We start from the raw sequence: 18,700 nt of genomic DNA, 5'->3' as shown, positions 1-18,700 counted from the left end.
AGGACCCCCATAACTCTGAGAGTAAAACCAAATGGACCCATAAGAGTCCCATTTGATTCCATTTGTACAGTATCAGAGTTAAAAGTTATAAAAGGGTCCATTTGGTTCCATTTGTACTAGTACACTCTCAGAGTTACAGACCTGTAAGGGTCCATGATTTGGTTCCATTCGTACACTCTCAGAGTTACAGACCTGTAAGGGTCCATTTGGGTCCATATGTTACACTCTCAGAGTTACAGACCTGTAAGGGTCCATTTGGGTCCATATGTTACACTCTCAGAGTTACAGACCTGTAAGGGTCCATTTGGGTCCATGTGTTACACTCTCAGAGTTACAGACCTGTAAGGGTCCATTTGGGTCCATGTGTTACACTCTCAGAGTTACAGACCTATAATGGGTCCATTTGGAACCCCCTCAAGGAACCATGAGGGTCCCTGGATCACACCTTTGAGAGCCACTGCTTTAAAAAAATACATAACTAATATAGAGCATATTTGATCAAATTTAGGAGCCAAACTCTTTTGACAAGTGCACATGCACGCGCGCATGTGTCCTTTTTTTGGTAATTCAGAATATGGTATGCCTAATCTATACTTTGTTACTTTCCACCACTGATACCTACCTACGTACGTATGTTAAGCTCTGCCTCAGTGTGTGCCTAAAGGCCCAGATCGGTGTTGTGAAAGATGACGTAATGTCGTCATCTGGCACAGGGGACGGCACTGCACTGTGTATAAAACCTAACAACTGGACAATGGATTGAGAGAAGGTGGGGGTGGGTGTTGTTACACCGAGGAGGACAGTCATGAGGGCTTCTCCAGACATACAACTGTTTTCATACTTGATGATGATGTTGTTGTTCTCTTCCTTCTCTCCATTGTCTTCCTCCTCCTCCTCCTCCTCCTCCTCCTGTGCGTTGCAGGCACCGTTTGGTCTGGACAGAATGCACCAGGCCGGGGACGTGCTTCTGGGTGGTCTGTTTCCATTCCACGGCAGGCGTGGGCCCCCCGAGCTGACCTTCACACAGTCACAGTCCACGCAGGGTCACCCCTGCTATGGGTGGGTATATCACGGATAGCAAGCACCACCTTATTGTTTTGCTGTGTCTATTATATTAGTTGATTTGTGTAAAGATTTTTCCATCCATCCATATATCTTCAACCGCTTATCCGTAGTCGGGGTCGCGGGAGGCAACAGCTCCACCAGAGTGCTCCAGACTTCCCTCTCCAGAGCAACATTAATCCATTTTGGGCGGGAACCCCTTTTGGTGTTAGCATTATGTTATGCTTTAACTATTGAAAAATAGCAGATCTACAAGCTCATAGCACGCCACAGAGTTTGTAGGTCTGCTATTTTTGAAAAATCGAAGAACGACTGACATAGAAACATAGCTTTTATAGAAAACTGTCAGGATGTAGAAGACAGTTTTAGAATCTGATCTCAGGTCAAAATGGGTTATAGTGACTTCCTCCTATGGAGATAGAAGATTTCTGTCTGCCCCGACAGCCACGACATTCAAGGTGACCGTGTGATTCTCTGTGTTATAGTTTCTTCACCGCGGGGTTCAGAATGGCCCAGACGATGGCCTTTGTCGTCAACGAAATCAACAGAGACCCCAGCCTGCTCCCCAACCTGACTCTGGGATACAGCATCTATGACACCTGTGGGTTCACTGTCTCTGCAGCGTTGTCGCTGGTCAGTGGGAGAGAGGAGCAGTTCACACTGGATCAGAGCTGTGTTGGCTCTCCTCCAGTGCTTGGAATTGTGGGTCCTGCTGGCTCAAAAAATGCTATTGCCATCTCTAGAATATTAGGTTTATACAGAGTGCCGATGGTAAGTTTCCTACTTGAATCGGTTGGGAGGTTAGCAAATCCTGCTTTGAACCGAGGTGAATGGATTTGTAAGATCCTATAGCTGGTGGAGACGTGTGTGCTTTGAACCGAGGTGAATGGAGTTGTAAGATCCTATAGCTGGTGGAGACGTGTTGTGCTTTGTGTTGGTTTTGTTTTCCCAGATAAGTTACTATGCCGGTTGTTCCTGTCTGAGCGACCGGACTCGGTTCCCGTCTTTCTTCAGAACAATGACAAGTTTTGTCTTCCAGGTGAACTTCTATAACAATAGATGTGTTGGTAATAACTTGGTATCTAATATTCATATTCCACACCCTGGAATATTCATATGACTATTATTTCCACACTCACTCAAAGTAGCAAAAACATCCGATCTACCAGCTCAACACGCGTCACACTGGGATACGTTTTGAGCTTGTAGATCTTCTATTTTAGCTATTTTTTTGCTCTTTTTTTAATTGAAATCCTGAAAAAATAGGCCCAACATTTTTATGTTATTATTTATTACTTTTATTTAATTTAATTATTTAATACTATGTGACCAGATTTGACTGAGAGACTGCCATCGCGCAAATTCCAGCTCTTCACCAGAGGGAAAAAATGAGTTAAAAGCACAGGCAGACTCTTCACATACTAGAGCATGTCTGAAATAAGTGTAAGAGCCGAAATCGACATGTAAATATGAAATAAATGCTTAAACATGTAGCTTTAGGTGTAATGTTAGAGACCACAGACGTGAACCTTTTCAAGCCTGTTTTCTCAACTCTGTTTCTCTGCCAGACATTACTCTATAAGCCATATCTCCACAACTGGTGGGTCAAACTGAACAACCAATATGTCAATTTGAAGCTATGATTCCCTGCTTTCATATGACATGAGAAACTTCAAAAACATCCAATGGCAGTCTCTCAGTCAAATTTGGTCACATATTGCAATAGGCTACCTGTCATTAAGGGAACTATACCCATAGATCCGAAGTCCCGTTAGTCCGAACATGCACTGCTCCCGTGCTTGAGGTCAGGTTTAGGTTTGCTCCCGTGCTTGCGGTTAGGGTTAGAGATAGGGATAGTCATTTCGATAAACAATGAACCTTCTGACTAATGACACGGCACCGCTGTCATTAAGCAGGTCATATTTGTAACATTTGTAACATGCTGAAATCAATTGGCAAACGGGCCCGCCAGTTTCCCATCATAACCAACGTACTTCTATCCATTGTTCGTCCACTTCGCACAAACAAGGGACTAAATTATTTTCGCTCCTATGCCACCAAAATATGGAACGCCCTACCAACAGTCATTAAGACATGTGAATCCCTTGACTCCTTCAAAACCGCTCTCAAAGGGCACCTACGGATGGCTGCAATTCGAAACTGGCCTCTGTAAAATCTAAATCCCCCACTGCCCCCCCCATTTTCCCCTCACTGTATATGTATCCTTTCCCTTTTTGCTTCCTACATGATGAATTCCTGTTCTGTTCTTTGACTACATAGAAGTGTCTATTTGTATGTCTCTAAATGTTTTGATGAATTGAACAATGTGGACCCTGTTGTAAACAAGTGTAATGCTTAATTGGGTCGTCCACTCACAGTTGACAGTCTCTGTATTGAGTTTGTGCTTAAAATGTACTGTAATTCTACAAACTGTTAATTAACATTTCACTCAATTAATCACTCACTCAGGTGCGAGCCATGCTCCAGACCATGAGGCGGTTCCAGTGGACCTGGGTGGGACTGTTGTTCAGTGATGATGACGGTGGTCGCGACGCCGCCCGCTTATTCCAGTCTGGCCTGCAGGACCAGTCTGGTCAGAACCGGTCTGGGCTGGCTTGTGTGGCTTATTCGGAGGCTCTGCCCGTCACCAATGATGACCCGGATGAACTCCGGAGGATTGTCTCTGTGATGAAGACGTCCACAGCTCGTGTGGTCGTTGCGTTTGCGTACGCGAGCTACATGTATTATGTCTTGGATGAGGTTTGTGTTATTGCAACCGAAGGTCACGTTTACTATGAAAAAGTGCAATTCCCATCAATCAGTATCACTCAGTATCAACTATGACACAAAATAATGAAAATAATAAAAAATAAAAGATAAAGATAAAGCTAAAAAGAATAATCAAGCATTAAAGTGCACACCTCTCTCCAAAAATCTAAAACAACTACAAATGGCCGGGTTTCAGGTCTACAAGCAAAGAAGACTTGAAAATGTTAAATGATGCTTCTCTTATACTGGTGATGTTAATTTAGGGGATTCATAATTAAACATCCCTCGTAATTAAACATCCCTTTCATTCATTTCAACACAATGAACAGGTGGTTAAGCAGAATGTGACAGGTCTGCTATGGATCTTACCTGCCACGTCAGCTTGGTGGGGAGATTCTCATCTCCAGTCTGCTCGCTACCTGCCGTACCTCAGAGGCACCCTGGGTTTTGCCATCCGTCGTGGAGGGATACCAGGTCTCGAGGACTTCTTGTTAAAAATACACCCTGACAATGACCAGGAGGATAACATAGTATGTATGTATGTTTAATTGTCTTGTATATTTGTGTACGCCTTTAAATGTCTGAATTGAATAGACAGGACCACAACAGACACAAGCCCTTAGGGCTTGTTGGGGTATACTTTTTGCACCATTGTATAATTGCAAACTGTGAACTCATTCACTGCCATTGAAAAATAGTTATCATTTTCAATCTAGCACCCCTCAAAAGGCTCTAAACGAACATTAAGTCCATAGACTTGGCTGGCAAAAAACAAAAACAAGCTATATTCAACTGCCCTTATAACTAAAGAACAAGAACAACATTGCGGTGAAACACTGTTCTCGCCTGATTAAAGTAGACTTTCTGTTGACATATTTGGTGTTTACATCTCCTACCTACGTGACTGCCTGCCTAGATATGTCACAAACTGCCCAACCAGGTCCTCCACTGCTGGCCAGCTCAATATGCCTTGAAGCTATAGCAGCTTCCTGCTGCTTCTTCCATGCATTAATTGTGCACAAAAAACACTCCTTGGCCTAAAAATGGCCATAGCCGTCATGACAAATGTGATGAGATCAGCACAGGTCAGCTGTCAGCACATTTTGGGCACATTTGGGCAAGTGGCTATGGCTGTTTTTAGCCCAAGGAGTGTTTTTTTTATCATGGAATGGATTCAGAATCATGAAAACCCCCTAGTGTCACATGCTACTTAAAGCATAAGGAAAGTTTGACGAGAATTCAATGCTAGAATGCTTTCTTACCTTTCTTTGTAGTTGTTACGTCCCCACCAAAGAGGTCCAGGTGTTTTTTTGTGCAAAAACTCCTTATTGGCTATTTTCCCTACCATAAGCCCTCAATGAATTGCATTGCATTGAATGGGAATTGAATGGTGTGCTAATTCGCTTATTTCCATTGAAAGAAGTAGTAAAGTGTGCCACTTGGGATATTATTTACATTATGAAGAGAGGATATATACAAATAAATTATAATTTTGAGCGATGGAAATAAGAGAATTAGTATCATGCCATGTCGTGAACACATCACAAAACCCAAGAACACCTTCAATCACCACATCAGTTATTTAGTGTAGCATTTTAAGCCTTCTAAGAAAGTATTCAATCAATCAATGATATTTATGCTTATGTAGTCATTGCGTTTCTTTCAGGTGAGGCAGTTTTGGGAGCACACGTTCCGGTGTAAATTTGCACCCCTTCCACCAGAGTGGGTGGACGCTGGTGGTGGTGGAAGGGTGTGTACTGGACAAGAGGACCTGGGAACGGCAGACACCACCCTGTTGGACGTGTCTGACCTCAGGGCAGAGTACAATGTGTACAAGGCTGTGTATGCTCTGGCCCACGGCCTCCATGACATGCTGCAGTGTGTCCCAGGAAGAGGGCCTTTCCCTGGGCACAGCTGTGCCACTCTGCAGACACTACAGCCATGGCAGGTGGGATATTAATTCAGTTAACCTACAGTATACAACCATGCTTCTAGTTGGATCCAAATGTAGAATAACAAGGACATTGTAAATATGACATTGAATAACTCGAAGGAAAAACAAATTGAACATGTAATTATAGGATTACATGTTCTTCTGCAGCTGGTCTATGTAGGGGCCAACAAGGAATTGACACACTGCGGGAGCGTGTGTACAAACTCACCCCCAGTAGTTCTTGTATTCTTGTTGTGTTTTACAGACGTTAAGGTCATTATTACGTGTAGGATTAGGCATAGTTTGGCTGAGGTTATGTTTAGAAATACCTGTCCCGAGGTCACCAGATTTGACCTGGAGCAAGTGTGTTTTGGAATTGGAACCTCCCAACGGTTCGTAATTCCGATGGCCTATTCCTTCCTTTTTTCTTACTCTTCACGATTCTACCCAATACCATCACCATTTCTAGCTTCTCTATTACCTGGAAAAGGTCAACTTCACCACATCTGGTGGTGATCCTGTATCATTTGATGAGAACGGTGATGCTTTACCAATCTTTGATGTATTGAACTGGGCGTGGCTCCCTGATGGAAGCACAAAGATTCACAACGTAGGCGTGGTCAAGATTACAGCCTCCGGAGATATAGAACTCACCCTCGATGAAGGCAGAATTCTCTGGAACTTTGAATCCGCAAAAGTAATTTCAGCTTTCTAAACTTTTTAATTGAGCTCATGATGTGAATGAAATGTATACTTAAACTGATGATTTTAACGTTCCTCTGCAGCCTCCTCGGTCGGTGTGCAGTGAGAGATGTTCTCCTGGAACCCGTGTGGCCCGAAGGAAAGGAGAACCGGTCTGCTGCTACGACTGCATCGCTTGTTCTGAGGGAGAGTTCAGCAATGAGACAGGTATGGACCATATGCAGACCGCGGCCATCTTACCATTATAAGTTAATGGCAAGGTGCTACCTATAGGTGCAACTTCCCATCGGCGGCCCCTCGAGTCTCGACTAGTAGGTTTACATTATGCAGCTATGTACAGTAGGTTATGAGAAACTGCTGGGGGAGAGCAGGGTCGGTTGATGCGCATTTTACTAATTCCCTCCCTGCACAGAGATTAATTAATTTCAAGTAACCAAACTTTTTTGTGAACAAGATACACTTGTCCTCTCCCATTACCCCGAGTGTTTTTTAATTTTGGTGAAACGAGTCGGACGCAATCGGCAAGCAAAGTGCTCAAACCTTTCGTCCTGTCAAAAGCAAGATCAAGGACGAAAGATGCGGAAGTAAGAGCGAGATCACTTTGCTTGCCGATTGCGTCCGACTCGTTTCACCAAAATTAAAAAACACTCGGGGTAATGGGAGAGGACAAGTGTATCTTGTTCACAAAAAAGTTTGGTTACTTGAAATGAATTAATCTCTGTGCAGGGAGGGAATTAGTAAAATGCACTTCAACCGACCCTTTCTCTCCCCCAGTCTCCGCTACTTAAAGCGTGCAAAAACACAAAAGGGTCTGTAGCTCGGTCAATTTTAGGCGGAAATGGATTTTTTTTGTCTGCGAGGCTTTCGGGCGATGTGGAATCGAATGACGTCACCGGAAATATGCGACGAAAAGGCGTTGCATGGTATCCAGTCTGAGGGGAAACCGTCCTACCGCACCAACTGACCCGGCTCTCCCCTACTGTACTTGTCTGTCCCTTTAATCTTGTCCTCTTTTGTCAGACTCCACAGAGTGCACCAGTTGTCCAGAGGACTTCTGGTCCAGTCCCCAGCGTGACCGCTGTGTCCCAAAGAGCATTGAGTTCCTGTCCTACCACGAGGCCCTGGGGATCGCCTTAACAACCATCTCACTGCTGGGAACATTTGTCTGTGCCGTTGTCCTGGGGATCTTTGTTTATCATAAAGAGACGCCCATGGTCCGCGCCAACAACTCAGAACTCAGCTTCCAACTTTTGCTGTCACTCAAACTATGTTTCTTGTGCACACTCCTGTTCATTGGCCGTCCCAGTCTCTGGACTTGTCAGATGAGGCATGCCGTGTTCGGGATCAGCTTTGTGCTGTGTGTCTCCTGCATCCTGGTAAAGACTATGGTGGTGCTGGCCGTGTTCAAGGCCTCCAAGCCTGGAGGTGGAGACATCATGAAGTTCTTTGGTGCTATGCAGCAGAGAGGAACAGTTCTGATTCTTACTGCCATCCAGGCAATAATCTGCATAGTCTGGCTTGTATCTGCCTCACCCGCTCCTCATAAAAACACACAGTACCTCAGTGATAAGATAGTCTATGAGTGTGATGTGGGATCAATAGTTGGTTTTGGAGTGTTACTAGGTTATATTGGTTTACTGGCACTCCTCAGTTTCGTCCTAGCATTCATGGCTAGGAATCTTCCAGACAACTTCAACGAAGCAAAGTTAATCACGTTCAGCATGTTGATCTTCTGTGCCGTGTGGATAGCCTTCATCCCAGCATATATCAGCTCTCCAGGCAAATATGCAGATGTCGTGGAGGTGTTTGCTATTCTAGCATCTAGTTTTGGCATTTTGCTGGCGCTGTTTGGACCAAAGTGTTATATAATCCTTTTGAAACCTGAGAGAAACACCAAGAAGTCCATCATGGGTCGAGGTGCCACCAAGACGTAGAATCACAAATTATTTGTGTGTATTTTACATGTATATGGATATATCGGATTGTTGTAGAAGTTGATTGTAGATTAAGTAGTAGATTCACATTTACATTTTACTTTAAAATAACGAACTGGAAAATAATATATTTTGTAATGTGAAACAAATTGCCTGTCAAATGATATTTGATATATAATTATATATTATATATATATATATCAGCTCAATCTCAATGATATAGAATATTGTGTAAAAGTTAATTTTCTTCCGTAATATAATTCAAAAAGTGAAACTTTCATATATTCTCAATTGTGCATAAAGTGAAATATTTCATTTTTTCTCTTTTAATCTAGATGATTATGGCGTACAGCCCATGAAAATCTAAAAATCCTATCTCAAAATATTAGAATATTTTACGAGACCACTAAAACGAGTAATGTCGACCATCTTAAAAGTATATTAATGTATGCAGTTAATACTTGGTCTGGGCTACTTTTGAACACATTATTTCATCAATGGTGCGTGGCACCGTTGAGGTGTTATGGAAGCCCTGGTTTGCTTTGATAACAGCTGTACATTATTTGACATTGTTCAGTCTTATGTCTCACACCTTCCTCTTTTTTTTAAATATATTTTTTATCCCACGATTTTGTAACCCATTTTTCACCCCTGTGTCAATCATCTATTGTGATCCTGGGCTCTACACACCCTCCGCCACCCTAGTCCCCATATATGGGGGACAAGGGGAGAGCAACGGACTTGAACTCATTATTACTTCATGCCTGAGTGTCCAAGTTGCTCCTTTACACCTGACAGGGGGGAGTTTTCCCTGGTTGGACGTAGCGCGTGGAAGGAACACGTTATTCCAACCAGTTCCTTTCCGCTCCATCAGGCGCCCCGGCTGGCCAGGGGGAGGCAGTTTAGAGACCAGGATTACTGTATGTTTTTTGTGAGGGTTAATGGCATTTCATGTTTGTGTTAGGGACAAGATGACACATCCCACTGGGAGGAGACCCCCGGGGCAGACCAAGGACCAGTTGGAGGAAACACATCGATCAGTGGCGTATGCAGGAATTAATTATTACCGTGGCCTGTGTAAATCTGCCTGGGCACACTGTTGGAAATAATTAATTAATAGCCTTCAATTTCCTAAAAAATATTAAGTCATGTGTCTTAGAGATTGACAGGTGAAATGTCAGGCTGCTACGAGACACTTCATCACATCACATTCCCAAATGTAAACAAAAAATCACACCTTCTTTCAATGTCTGTGTTGACACAATGTCTGTGTTTACACGATGTCTGTGTTTACACAATGTCTGTTTACACAATGTTTGTGTTTACACAATGTCTGTGTTTACACAATGTCTGTGTTTACACAAAAATTCAAAGCTGGCCATCCATTTTCAATGGATATTCGATGTTTGTGTTCACACAATCATGTGTGTTTACACAAACCCTCAAAGCTGGACATGGGAGCACTGCTCAACAACCATATAAACAACAACAAGCACACTCTCCCAGACAGCCTACTATGGTATTGAAGTAGTAGTGTTGAGTATTGAAGACTGCAGAGTGTAACCACAGCTATAGTTTCTTTCAACTCACTTCCAATTTACAAATTAGCAAGACAGCACCCCATAGCACAGCAGCAGACAACATGGTTATCACTAGCCGCAATTTGCAACTCTAGATTTTTTTTACAATTGGTTGAATCTAGAGTTGCAATAACCTCCATCGACTTCCTATGCATGGTTTTGGTTTTGCATTGGTTTGTGATCTCCTGGTCTTAAATTACGTTAAACTCACCAACATTGCAGCTGTAGTCCAAGCTTGAATTATCCTCTTTCAATCTGGTGTCGCTTGTTTATCATAAAAGTCCCCCGTAAAGATGTTATGAGCTACTTTCTGTCCAAAATATTCCAAGAGTGACAATATCGAGCCGCCATTTTGATTTTTGCAACGTGCCATAAAACAAGATGTGAGGGGGAGCGCTTGTTTAATAGAATCTTACCTGCGCAGGTAAGACACCCAAAGAAGAGGCCGACGCCTAGGGAGGGAGGGACGCTATTAAACAAGCACTCCCCCTCACATCTTGTTTTATGGCACGGTGCAAAAATCAAAATGGCGGCTCGATATTGTCACTCTTGGAATATTTTGGACAGAAAGTAGCTCATAACATCTTTACGGGGGACTTTTATGATAAACAAGCGACACCAGATTGAAAGAGGATAATTCAAGCTTGGACTACAGCTGCAATGTTGGTGAGTTTAACGTAATTTAAGACCAGGAGATCACAAACCAATGCAAAACCAAAACCATGAATAGGAAGTCGATGGAGGTTATTGCAACTCTAGATTCAACCAATTGTAAAACAATCTAGAGTTGCAAATTGCGGCTAGGTTATCACCCCATAGCATAGCAGCAGACAACATGGTTATCACCCCATAGCATAGCAGCAGACAACATGGTTATCACCCCATAGCATAGCAGCAGACAACATGGGCACAATCAATGAAAATCCATTCAGCAAAAACTACAATTCAATTCTGACCTTTGATGTCTTCAAACACGTAGTAATCCATAATCAAGGGCAGATGCTGTTGTGGAGTTGCCCAGTAAAGCTGAAGTCCTCAGGATACAACAGTTGTAGGCCTACAGTAGGCTAGCTCCTCTAGGGACTGTTGTAGCCTACAGTAGGCTAGCTCCTCTAGGGACTGTTGTAGCCTACAGTAGGCTAGCTCCTCTAGGCACTGCTGACTTCCTTTCTTTACAAAAACTTTGCAATAGACGTTTGGCATTGTGAGGCTAACATTTAGGCTACTCTCAGAGAGGCTTCTTGTTTATATTTAATCATAAACAAAGACCCATGTTTCTGGTGTGAAGACAAACAAATCTGCCACATTCTAGAAACAAGCACATGGTGACAGGCCTCAGGCAGACATGAGCAATCAATCTATGCATGCAGGTACAGATGGACAAACCAGGCAGTGCCAGTGGCTACAGATCCAAATAGGAAAAGATGAATAATAATACTACCATATTTTGCTAAATTGAATGCAGTGATTGCATTCACATTATGTCATGCTGATAGATAGATAGATTTCTTTATTTTTGTGTCATGCACCAAAGGCGCCCAGCCCACATGGACTTACAGGACACACCATAACATTGCTTCAATATTGCCTTGCATTGCATTGCAATCATGCAATGCAATGTAATGCAATTATACTGTCATCATACATTTAAAAAAGAAAAGTAATTATTTTATTTTTTGCTGGGCAGAGTTCGGAAATACCTGGGCCTAGGCCCAAGTATAGGACCAGGTGTGGATACGCCCCTGACATCGACTCACTGGCATTGGAACGTCTCGGGATCCCCCAGGAGGAAGTCACTAATGTTGCTCTGGAGAGGGAAGTCTGGAACACTCTGGTGGAGCTGTTGCCCCGCGACCCGACTAAGGATAAGCGGTTGAAGATGGGTAGGCACTAGGCAGGCGGGCTATTCCAGAGACCAGGGGCACCCCTGCTTATGAGCAACTTGTCGTCAGTAGCCTATATCATCATGGCAGCTGGAGTATTAGGTATATTCCACTTTCATATTTTTTTGTACTTTATCGTCTGTCTATTCACTGAAGTGTCTATTTGTACGTCTCTAAATGTTTTGATGAATTGAACAAGGTGGACCCTCTTGTAAACAAGTGTAATCAATGCTTTATTTTTATTGGGTCATCCACTCACAGTTAACTTAAAACAGAATTCCTAATATTGTAAGCATAATGATATTGTCGCATTGTGATATTTGGCCATAACTCCCTCCTCTGAGGGAGCTACCTTTGGGGAAGGGGGTTGTTTTCCAGACAGGGGCCAGACTGGTGAACTGTGGGTCATGGGTTCAATAGGTGAAACGTTACAATGGTAATATGTTGTAAAACGATGAGTAATGGTAATATTTAGTGGTTTTCACTTTAAAAATAAATAAATAATATAATATAATAATTCTTCTTAACCTTAAACGACAGCAAACCTATTCATGGGGAACATTCACCAAAAGCAGCTGATCTACAAGCTCACAAGCTGTCATGATGTTGTGCAACCTATATATTTTGGTTTGATTTAAATTAGTCCTTTAATGCAGACCGATACAAATAAGGCAACATAAACCCATACTAATTGAATAAGTCTGGGGAAACATCATTGGTTTGTGATCAGTTTGACTGCTTATAATGAACAGTAAAGACATCAGGATTAGGTTAAACCTGGCTGTTAGCCTGGTCCGGAGCAGGCTAAGTCCAAAGCATTAGATTCCATGGTAACTTATGTAGCATCACTTTCATGAAACCGAATCAAGCCTCAACATATCAAGGTTAACTGGTTAAATTAATCTGGCAAGATTAACCAGCTTTCATGAAACCGGTTAATCGCTGATACAGGATATATTAAACCAGGATATGTGTTACTCTCTAATCCAAATTTCGTGAAACAGGCCCCTGGTCACATGGCATGTCCCTTCCATCTCTGGAGAGGACCTCTACAAGAGACATTGTAGCAGGAGAGCCAACAGTATCCTCAAGGACCCATCCCACCCAGGTCACCACCTGCTGCAGCTCATGCCCTCAGGGAGGCGCTATAGGGTCATCAAGGCAAGGACGAACAGACTGAAGGACAGTTTCTACCCCAGAGCAGTCATAGCTCTAAACACTGACACTTGAACTCTGACACTCGACACTTTATGAACTAAAAGGACTTACTGTGCAATATGCGTTAAATGTTTGTATTTTATAGTATTATGTATTTTGTTTTAAAAAATACACTGAGCTGGATTGCAAATCAATTTCGTTGTCTCGTACAATGACAATAAAGATATTCTGATTCTGATTCTGATATTCTGATTCTGATATAGTAATAATAATCAAATTGACGTGTGTGTGTGTGTGTGTAAAACATAGAATAAATGTAATGATTACTGCTAATGCTAATGATTTGAGTTTCTTGTTTTACAGCAATCATTTGAGGACAGAAGCGGACCCCGACTGTTGATTCACACCTTGTAGGTAAGCAGACAAAAGTTACTAGTCTTTTAAATCAACATTTTCAAAAATGCTCCTCGGAGCACAGGTCTCCATCAGGTCAGGAACATTTGATGTTTGGAAAAAGAATATTCTTCCTCAGCATTGATTATTCCTCAACATAGTATAAATGTGAGTGCAATGTTTCACAGCGATTGGATGCTGTGTTTATGATTTGAGGTATAGGGATGTCCCGGTCATGTTTTTTCACTTCCGATTCCGATCATTTGATTTTGATTATCTGCCGATACCGATTTCTCCTGATCCGATATTTATATACCACCGAAAATTCAGACTATATGTATGAGCCTTAAGGAGCGATGAGGGAATGTAGGCCTACTGTATCTACGGTAAATACTATGTACAGTACTGTAGGCTACTAAACCCCGTCCACTCCTAAGTACACTGGTCTTCCCTACTTCCCTATACCCGACTTTCTACACCTACAGTAGCTACAAAGCATTTATTTCATATTTACACGTCGATTTCAGCTCTGACACTTATTTCAGACATGCTCTAGTATGTGAAGAGTCTGCCTGTGCTATGAACTCATTTTGGAAAAAAAAAAAGAAAAAAAGATGAATATAAAGTAAACAATGAAGGAGCAGAGTTATAGTTGCATCTTTATTAAATGATAAATATAATTTCTCCGTATTAGGGACAATCAGTCAGTCATGGTGACTGGGTGGGTGGGTGGGGGGGGTGGTCTCAGACCAGGCCGAAACTCCGCCTCTTCCTGCCAGGGGTGCGTCCGTGCGCCGCGGCGGCATTGGCGGCCTCCATCCCGCGGCATTCGGTGAGGCTGCAGCGACACTCCTCCACGTGGAGGTAGCTGAAGGGCTGCAGCTCCCCGGTGCTGCAGCGCAGCAGGACGGTCCTGTTGCTGGAGCTGGAGCCCTGGCAGCACGAACACTGGTGCTGCAGCTCTGCAGACACCTCCGAGAATCTGAGAGGAGGAGAGGAGAGGGGAGGGGAGGAGAGGAGAGGAGAGGAGAGGAGAGGAGAGGAGAGGAGAGGAGAGGAGAGGAGAGGATTCGTTATCAAGACATATAACTCACTGCTGAATTCAGCGATTGACCAATCAGAATGAAGCATTCAACCAAGCCATGTGATGATAACATGTGATAAAGTAGTTACTTGGTGTAGGTGTTGTGATAACATGTGATAAAGTAGTTACTTGGTGTAGGTGTTGTGATAACATGTGATAAAGTAGTTACTTGGTGTAGGTGTTGTAACATGTGATAAAGTAGTTACTTGGTGTAGGTGTTGCAGTGATGATAACATGTGATAAAGTAGTTACTTGGTGTAGGTGTTGTAACATGTGATAAAGTAGTTACTTGGTGTAGGTGTTGCAGTGATGATAACATGTGATAAAGTAGTTACTTGGTGTAGGTGTTGTGATAACATGTGATAAAGTAGTTACTTGGTGTAGGTGTTGCTGTAATAACATGTGATAAAGTAGTTACTTGGTGTAGGTGTTGCAGTGATGATAACATGTGATAAAGTAGTTACTTGGTGTAGGTGTTGCTGTAATAACATATGATAAAGTAGTTACTTGGTGTAGGTGTTGTAACATGTGATAAAGTAGTTACTTGGTGTAGGTGTTGCTGTAATAACATGTGATAAAGTAGTTACTTGGTGTAGGTGTTGCAGTGATGATAACATGTGATAAAGTAGTTACTTGGTGTAGGTGTTGCTGTAATAACATATGATAAAGTAGTTACTTGGTGTAGGTGTTGCAGTGATGATAACATATGATAAAGTAGTTACTTGGTGTAGGTGTTGTAACATGTGATAAAGTAGTTACTTGGTGTAGGTGTTGTGATAACATGTGATAAAGTAGTTACTTGGTGTAGGTGTTGCTGTAATAACATATGATAAAGTAGTTACTTGGTGTAGGTGTTGCAGTGATGATAACATGTGATAAAGTAGTTACTTGGTGTAGGTGTTGCTGTAATAACATATGATAAAGTAGTTACTTGGTGTAGGTGTTGCAGTGATGATAACATATGATAAAGTAGTTACTTGGTGTAGGTGCTGCAGGCTCCCTGGCAGTAAGGCATGTCCACCTCCTCCACAGCCGTGCATCCTCCATGAGTGATCCTTGTCTTCACGCTGCCCATCTTACAGGCCTTCTCCCTCTCCACACCTGACGGGACATTCATTCATTAACCCATTCTGACCTGAGATCAGATTCATACGAGGTTTCCACTGGACACACACTGGTCTGATGAACCCATTCTGACCCGAGATCAGATTCAAAAAATGTCACAGTCGTTCTTCGATTTTTCAAAAATAGCAGACCTACAAGCTCGTAGCGCGCCACTCGGTGGCGCGCTATGAGCTTGTAGGTCTGCTATTTTTCAATAGCTAAAGCATAACATGATGCTAACACAAAAATGGGTTCCCGTTCAGAATGGGTTCAACAGGTCTGCCTATCTTACAGGCCTTAATTCTCCCTCTCCACACCTGACGGGACATGCATTCAATTTACAATTTAGGCATTTAGCAGACACTCTTAATCCAGAGCGATTTACGTTAAGCGAGAACAAAAAAAGCATGGGAATACATCACATAAAAAGCATTTATCATGAAGCATGCGTAAGCTAAGAACGTAACAGTGGAATATCTATACAATGAAACTACACATATAAACTGTATGCTATACTATGCTATACATAATGTACTATGACGTGCTATGACACAAAAACATAGTATTGATACAAACGATTGCATTGCATTGCAAAACGATTCGATACCCCGATTACTTGCATTGCAAAATGATACAAAGTCAATGTCGCTGTTTTCATGTTTTCATGTCGATATACTTTGATTCTTGAAATTAAAATTTGATTTTTCGATGCAGTTACTATATCGTTGCACCTTTATTATTTACATCATATTCAAATTAAACAGGTCAGAGGTCATGCTGCCTAGCTTGCTTAACCAATATTTATTATAGATAGATGGATCTTTATTTGTCATTGCAACGTGTACAACGAAATTAAAAGTGCCAACCAATCAGTGCATTATATCACAAAACAACATACTGTATACAAGCTAAAACAAAACACACATGACTTCTTGTTATTGCACAACCCCAGCAGCACTAGTAATGCACAAACATGTCATTCCATCTGTTATCGCACAACAAACCCTTATTGTACTTTAAGATAGCAGATTAAAAAAAAACTAAAAGTGTCGCAGCAACAGATCATTTTTTAGCAGCATTGAGTCAAGTGCAACTACCGCTGTGGGATAGAAGCTGTTACTGAATCTGTTGGTCTTGGACTTGATCACTCTGTACCGTCTGCCTGATGGCAACAGTTCAAACAGAATGAGAATACATGTGTTGCCCTTTTCAAAATAAGGGGTTGCGCGCGATAAACCCGTGGCAATGCGCCATAGATAGATTGATTAACCCATTCTGAACGGGAACCCATTTTGGTGTTCAGCATCATGTTATGCTTTAGCTATTGAAAAATAGCAGATCTACAAGCTCGTAGCGCGCCACCGAGTGGCGCGCTATGAGCTTGTAGGTCTGCTATTTTTGAAAAATCGAAAGAACGACTGACATTTTTAGAATCTGATCTCAGGTCAGAATGGGTTCATCAGACCAGTGTGTTGTCCAGTGGAAACCTCGTATGAATCTGATCTCAGGTCAGAATGGGTTAATGCTGCCGGCAAAACGTAAGAGATACCAGGTCAACAAAATAATGAACCTGGCATGTGTCCACATTTGCATATCCTTATACTGTACACAGTCATACTCACATGTGGTGCAGCATCCATCCGCAGCTGTCTGTAATGTATCCTATATGAATACAAAAGGCAAAAATCACATACAAGAAAAAAATGACAAAAGCAAACTGGAAACATGTCGGCATAATAAAGGCTGTTCCCTCTTTTTACACGTTGAGTGCCCGGATCTCCCGTTTTTATTTTTATTTTATGTTTTTAATCTGATGTCACCCGTCATGTTCCAGGAGCAGTTTGGGTTTTAACTTCACTGACCTGTGCGTCATCACATCAGGAGCAACCAGGGGTTCAGAGTCTTGCTCAAGGACACTTCGACACTATAGCCTGAGCTAACGTGTTAGGTTTCTGGTCTAGAGGGGCGGGTCGCGGCTGAGATTTGCGCACGCAAATCTCATCGATTTTTCCGTCACCCCCGGCCCCTCCTCTCCCCCCTAGTGCAGCGCTACGTCACATAATTTGGAGCGACGCCCACCCGGAAGGGTTGACTCCCACTTCTAGACCAGAGCGGCCAATGCGTTCCTCCAGGCTTTACATTTTTTGCACGAACAAAAATGAAAGCCTGGTACCGAGGCTACTTCGACACTAACTCTGGTTTATCCAGTTTCGAGTCATGCATAGACTCCATTATTCCAAATTAAAATTACATGACATATACCCAGATATTTCTTCGCATTGTGACAAATGTAAGACAATAGATGCAAATCTTCTTCATAGCTTCGCCCTTTGCCCTCGGATACAAAGATATTGGATTAAGATATTTGAGACGCTCTCTGATATTTTGAGTATTCATATTGACCCCGATCCTGTACTAATAATCCTGGGTTTGTCAGACTCCATGCCTATATGTTGACGAGAGCACAGAAACAACTCTTCTCCTATATTATGGTCTGATTACAGCGAAAAAACTAATTCTGGACACACTGGAAGAAGGAGGAGGCTCCTGCATTTAAGCACTGGTTAAATGAAATGACTAGTACACTTCATCTTGAGAGAAGAAGGTATTTCCTGAGAAACAGGGAGAGACAGTTTGATAAGGTTTGGCTGCCCCTTGTCCATTACCTGAGTAGAAACGATTAATAGACAGGATACCGTTGATATGGTTGACTGTACGCCATTTTCTTTTCAGATGTTTTCCATGAGCTTTCTATCATCTTATTATACAGTATGCAATGTCACTGAGCAGTATGGGTGGGAGGGTTAAGGGATTTCTTTATCTTTTTTGTCTTTATTTCTATTTATTTTATTTTGTTTCATAAAAAAAGTATTTCATATCATAATGTTTGTAAAAATGTATCTGTTCAATAAAGACATATTTGACAAAAAAGTCTCTTTGCTCACCATTATGTGCTCAGTCTAATTCATGCAGCTGTCAATCTATAACAGCTGACTTGACTCCTCCACGCCGTCAGCTAAAGGTATACTTATTTGTGTTTAGCACAGATCCGTATATGGACATCACATTACAAGACTATAAGGACTGTCTGAGGATGG

At 42.2% G+C, this 18,700-nt stretch overlaps 2 protein-coding genes across 2 annotated transcripts in view; one reads left to right on the top strand and one right to left on the bottom strand.

Moving 5' to 3' along the window:
• Window positions 1-943: 943 nt before the first annotated feature.
• Window positions 944-8,400, top strand: LOC308321249 (extracellular calcium-sensing receptor-like; the record flags this gene model as incomplete). Its single annotated transcript, XM_080772088.1, has 9 exons — window positions 944-1,059; window positions 1,548-1,695; window positions 2,015-2,101; window positions 3,532-3,822; window positions 4,239-4,361; window positions 5,498-5,779; window positions 6,234-6,461; window positions 6,550-6,673; window positions 7,487-8,400. 9 exons carry the CDS (start codon window positions 944-946, stop codon window positions 8,398-8,400), a joined length of 2,313 nt encoding a protein of 770 aa, XP_080628214.1.
• A 5,755-nt stretch (window positions 8,401-14,155) lies between these two features.
• Window positions 14,156-18,700, bottom strand: part of muc2.1 (mucin 2.1) — a gene marked incomplete at its 5' end in the record, with an annotated part of 84,157 nt that continues 79,612 nt past the window's right edge. Inside the window, 3 exons of the mRNA XM_080772087.1 lie at window positions 14,156-14,396; window positions 15,476-15,599; window positions 17,225-17,264. Of these exons, the coding sequence (XP_080628213.1) occupies window positions 14,159-14,396; window positions 15,476-15,599; window positions 17,225-17,264 (402 nt within the window). The 3' untranslated portion in view covers window positions 14,156-14,158. The remainder of the gene's footprint in view (window positions 14,397-15,475; window positions 15,600-17,224; window positions 17,265-18,700) is intronic.

Source organism: Protomyctophum bolini (assembly GCF_963924005.1).
Source record: "Protomyctophum bolini genome assembly, chromosome: 9".
In the NCBI taxonomy this organism is placed as follows: domain Eukaryota; kingdom Metazoa; phylum Chordata; class Actinopteri; order Myctophiformes; family Myctophidae; genus Protomyctophum; species Protomyctophum bolini.
This window is presented reverse-complemented; position numbering and strand designations above follow the sequence as displayed.